The 5,476-nt window shown below is 33.2% G+C and overlaps 1 protein-coding gene across 1 annotated transcript in view; it reads left to right on the top strand.

The window, feature by feature from the left end:
* Positions 1–761: 761 nt before the first annotated feature.
* Positions 762–5,476, top strand: part of LOC105617807 — a 75,706-nt gene continuing 70,991 nt past the window's right edge. Inside the window, exon 1 of the mRNA XM_012199360.1 lies at positions 762–884. Coding sequence (XP_012054750.1) covers positions 762–884 — 123 coding nt within the window. The remainder of the gene's footprint in view (positions 885–5,476) is intronic.

Genomic DNA, 5,476 nt, shown 5'->3' with positions numbered 1-5,476 from the left:
CTTTACAGTTTTCTCGAGTAAAAAGAACAATTTTTATCTTCCACTCGAGAAATACTTGGTCGATTTAAGATGGACATCTGGAAGAAGTGACGCTCGTAAAGTTTTTCGGTGACGTGTTTTTCCACGCGTAGTACTCCGATTTTCGCTGCGAACCGCGGACGAATCTGAAGAGAACTGAAGTGCGTAGAAGTGGAGGCGCTCGCGAGAGATCGGGCATGATGCGCTGAAGGAGCTTCGATCATTGTGGGTCAAAAGCGGGGCGGCCTACAGGCGCGCTGGATATTAAGTTAAATCGCTTCGGCATCGAGAACGGGACGGGCAAATAGTGTAATAGTGATAAGGCGAGTGAGGGAGAGAAAGAGAGAGAGGTGTCGCGTGAGTCACCTGGTCAACTTGGTTATATCGCTATGCTTTCGCGAAGAAGCGTTTTGCTGTTTCAATAAAAAGAAACTTAAATACAACGTGAGAGGGAAAAGAATATTTGGAATCTCTTTGAAATATCACTTAAGGGGGTGATGGTGAAAGATGCGAAAGTGAAGAGCAGAAATCTCCTTTAAAGTACATTACATTGATAACGGCAGATAAAACAGATGTAACTGAGCATTCGCGTAGAAGGGCACGATACATACGCGCGCGTAAGTAAAGACGTACGAGAACAGTATAAAAGCTTGAGAGATCTGACGCGCGCAAGTGGCTGTATTAATTGCCCTGTCGTAATTGGGTCTTGTAAGGTTCGCATTTAATTAGTTTGGGGTCTAACGATGAAGTGGTGCGTGTTGGTGTTGGTATTCGCCGGTTTGACTAGGGGCGATAATGCCATCGATACGAACAACATCTTCAATTGTCCAGATCTCAATGCTCAAGATGAAATAGATCTCGACAAGGTATGTGTATGATGCCATTATTGCTGTTTACTATCGTTCCGTAAACACGATGGAAATATAGAGCGATGAAAATAAGTTTGTACGTTCTCCATCTTCAGCATAGAGATATAATTTTATATTGGATAATTCATCTTTATTTCTTAACAGACAAATATTTTGAAAAATATCCTCCTCGAAACTTTTATTTAAAATATTTTCCTTTTTTTTGTGAAATATTTATCTGTTAAGATTAAAATAAAAAGAGAAGTGCATGTTACTGAAGTGACACTATAATACGTAAATATTTTTAAATATTTGTATATGTTGCATATTTGTAAATTTTTCTAAATATTGTGTGTTGTTTTATTATTGGAATATAATAATGCTCACTTAATTGAGACAATGTATTATGGCGTCATTTCAGTAATACGCACTTCTCTCTTTGTTTTAATTTTAACAGACAAATATTTCGAAAAATATGAAAGACATACGGAAGACATTTTAGACAAAAGTGTAATGGTTTCGAGAATATTTTTAAAAATATTTGTCTATTAAGAGATAAATCACCCAGTAATAAAATTATCTCACGCTGAAGATGCGTACAAAAATACTTATCGCTCTATATATAAAACTTATTTTAAATAATCTGTAAATATTTTTCTGGTCTTAGATTGCATTAGATCATAAACATTTATTACAAATATGATGAAATATTTATTTATATTAAATTCTATATAATAGCGGCTTTCCGATCAAATAAAAATAATTATTCAAGAATCATAAAAGCCAATGCAAGATATATAGTGCAATAATCTATTTATTTTTCATATATAACGATAATATAACGATAAATATTTCGACTTTAAGTTAGGTTAATCTATCTTGTGGTATCAGTCCAAATTTTTCCATAAAATAATCGAATTTGATATCTTAATGTCTCATATCAAGTCCCAATTTTTGTGAAAACAATGAGATCGTCAATTTCTTTACAATAATTCTTGCTATGTTAGAGCTAGTCCTTAGGCTAGTCATGCATAATAAATTTATATGGTATTAAATAAAATTTATATGGTATTAAATAATGTAAGACTGAAGATAGATACTTTATAATTTTTCTGATACTGAAGATGATTTAATCTTCAGATCGAAATGTTTATTGTTATATATGAAGGATAAATAGACATTGCACTAATATCTTGCGTTGGTTTGATTTTTGAATAATTCATTTATTTATATTTATCATAAATAGTATAGAAAACATTTAATTCATATTTTAATATAAACTAAATATTTTATATAATATTTCGAATAAAACTTTATATAAAATATGTATAAAATATTTATATAACATTAAAAAAAATGAATAGTTATTATAAATATTCTGTGCTGTCTGGGACGGTAAGAAATTTCTTCTTTAAATTATGCAGGAAAAGTTGAAATATTAAAATATCTTCTTGTTCTTTGTAACTTTTATCACTCCTCTCCTGTAATACATTAGTCATATAATTACAGACGTTTCTTTTATGTGTCATAAATTTAACTTATCCTCGACTCTTGTCAGAGATATGTAGCGTTTAGGAACGTTTGGAGAACGCGTCGGTCTTTTTCTCTCGCGATTTAAAGAGCGCGCGCCTGAAAAAGAATGATAATTATAAAAGATCTGTAATTCTTTTGCGACTTTCAACAAAGTGTCTAATTACAGATACGTAAAATGGCGTTTGGATAAAATGTCTCGACAACGGTATAATATATCAGGCTTTTAATATGTTCCCCGTCACGAGCATTACCCGATGCTCGCCGATAATTCACCGGTGCGTCATAAGCATCACTCGCCGCGGCCGCGCATGCATTTGCCTTAATATAAACTTTCGGCATTCTCGCGAATATCGGGAAAGAAAAATGTTTGTCGTTACGCAAACGCGCCATTGCACCTTCGCGATATCGGGCACGCGCAACTAAAATTTGTCAACGTGATTTTCACGTACTGCCGCCACGACATATTGATTTCACGTTAATTAATTATTTCGTTTAATTTTCACTTCTCATTAAATAAAGATAAATTCTATCAATATTAATATCGCCGTCCCCAGTTATCCTAGCCTAACGCATTTGTTACATACAGTCAGTAAACGTGTCGTAAATGTGCCTAAAATATTCATAAATATTTTGCATTGGTCATCCGAGGCGCGTGAGGGATGCAATTTAAACTGTATAATTGAAAATGTGAAAATAAGCCCCTTTTTATTAATCGTCACAAAACTTGGAACGCAAAACCACAGATTTGCAATAAATCGGATACGTCCATCCGGATATATTAAACGAATAAATGTACCATTGATGAATGTAATATGAATAATGCATTGAGAACAATTTCTGGAAATAAATGAATCAGAAGTTTCTGATTCACATCAACCAGATTTCTGATTATATATATATTTCAACTGGAATTTTAATAGATTTAACAAAATCTGATTTGTTCAGTTTCAACCAAAATTTCAAAATTAATGCAAGACCTTTTTCCATTTTTAAAATAAAATACTTGTTTTAATAAACAAAATAGTAACCATATTGAAGAAAGGCAACAGAAGAATCGTCAAAAAAGACTCGTTAACTCAGTGATATTTAGCTTGAAACGTGAACCTTTGTGTTATATTCAAGCGTTTATACAGCGCCCTATCAATTTGCTCTACAGATTTTACATGTTAAACTAAAGAATAACGTTCGTTTTCGACATCAGCATCAATGTTGATATACAAGCAGTTGAAAATGGAAGAATTTCGATGAATTAAACTGTAAAAGCATATTGACGATAAAACCATTTAAATATGAATTTAATTTAACAGATTTTTAAATCTAAAGTAAATCGAATCGGTCCCCATTACTAAACATTTTGAAGAATTCTAAAAAGAGAATCGGTAAACTCCAATCTTGTTACTGTATCGTTTGTATGCACGATGTATATGCTTGCGCACTGTATATGCTATGTACGTAACATGGCACGTCCATTGATTAAACTAGATTTAACGGCACTGTATGTCATGGCCTCAAAAAGCAGGTCAACTATTTCTTCCTTAACGAAAAAAATCGCCGAAATATTTATTTCGCCAGTTAATGAACGTATGGCGAATTTACATTTTTCTAGTACATGAAACGCTACTTCCAGCTCCCGTTGCGCAATTTTATTTTTTGCGCAATTATTTTTAACGTAATAAAAGTGACTGTGCATGATTAAACAGACCGAAATGTGCGAGCGTCGCTAATGAGATCTTAATACCTCGAAATCACGATGGATGTAAAAATAGTGATTTTTTAAAAATTATTTTTTTTAAAACAGAGGCATGCAGTTGTGTACGTATATATACTAGTATTACAATCGGACCATACAATCGTTATGGACGAACCGCATAATGGTTCGCAGTTGGGCTCAGCCTAAAGTATCGTTAATTCAAAACAATTACGAGTTCCTGGCACGCTGCCTCTATGAAGTTGTCGAGTTGCTCTGGCTTATAGTTACACACGGAGTGCATTAAGTGCCGGTCATAATTTAAACGGTCGCGTCCAAGACTTGTAATTCCAATCCCACGAGGTTAGCCGTACATGTAATAAATGAATCACTTTTTTATCGCAGATCTTTCTATGTTACAGCGGTACAAAATGGGAAGTCGCAACGCCATAAAAAATTGCCAAATGCACAATTAAAATGTTCAAAGAATTATGCGAATCGGTTACAAAATTATCTAGTTGATGTACGTACATAAATTCGAATTATTACGAATATTTGAATTCGGAACTTATGCTATTCGTTAATTGGAATACCAATGTCTCTATTGGAATATTAATATATACACATCTGACGTATATAGATTTCGAATTATCGATGCTTGTTGGGCATACGTGGAAGTGTGAAGGTTAAGTCATGCTTAGCTTAGAGCATCACGCAGGGTGCATTAAGTGGTCATTATGAATTAAATCGTCGTGTTCAAGACCCGTTATTTCAATGAAGCAAGGTTACCCATACATTGACATGGCTATGGTGCTGTGCTTTCTAAGTATTCGATACATTAGCGGCGATCAATAATCCTAAAGCAACTATACATACAAGCAACTGTACGTTCATCTACGATATAATTTTAATTAAAATATTCTTGATTGCTTATTTTATTTATACATATAAAAAACTAAATTCACAGAATTTTATAATGTAAAAAATCGCTTAGATTACTTTAAAAATTTTAAACAATCGACATTCAAAATTTTAATAGTGTTTTTGATTTATATTTAATATGATTTATATTTAATAAATTATAACTTTATTTTCTCATTAATGCCCACGCCAAAGCCAATTAGTGAATTTTCTCGGAAATTTGTATACCGAGTATTAAATTAATTATCTCTTAATGTACCGGACTTAATTTGTTAGGAACGCTTTGAAATTGTTGGATAATATTTTTATCCATAGAAAGAGAGAGAGAGAAAGAGAGAGAGAGAGAGAGAGAGAGAGAGAGAGAGAGAGAAGAAGAAGAGAGGAGGAGGGGAGGGGAGGGAGGAAGGAAGAGAGGAGGGAGGGGGAGGGAGGGGAGGAGTAGTAAGTTAGTAAGTTTAATTTAATTTAC

This window comes from Atta cephalotes (assembly GCF_000143395.1).
Source record: "Atta cephalotes unplaced genomic scaffold scaffold00014, whole genome shotgun sequence".
In the NCBI taxonomy this organism is placed as follows: domain Eukaryota; kingdom Metazoa; phylum Arthropoda; class Insecta; order Hymenoptera; family Formicidae; genus Atta; species Atta cephalotes.
This window is presented reverse-complemented; position numbering and strand designations above follow the sequence as displayed.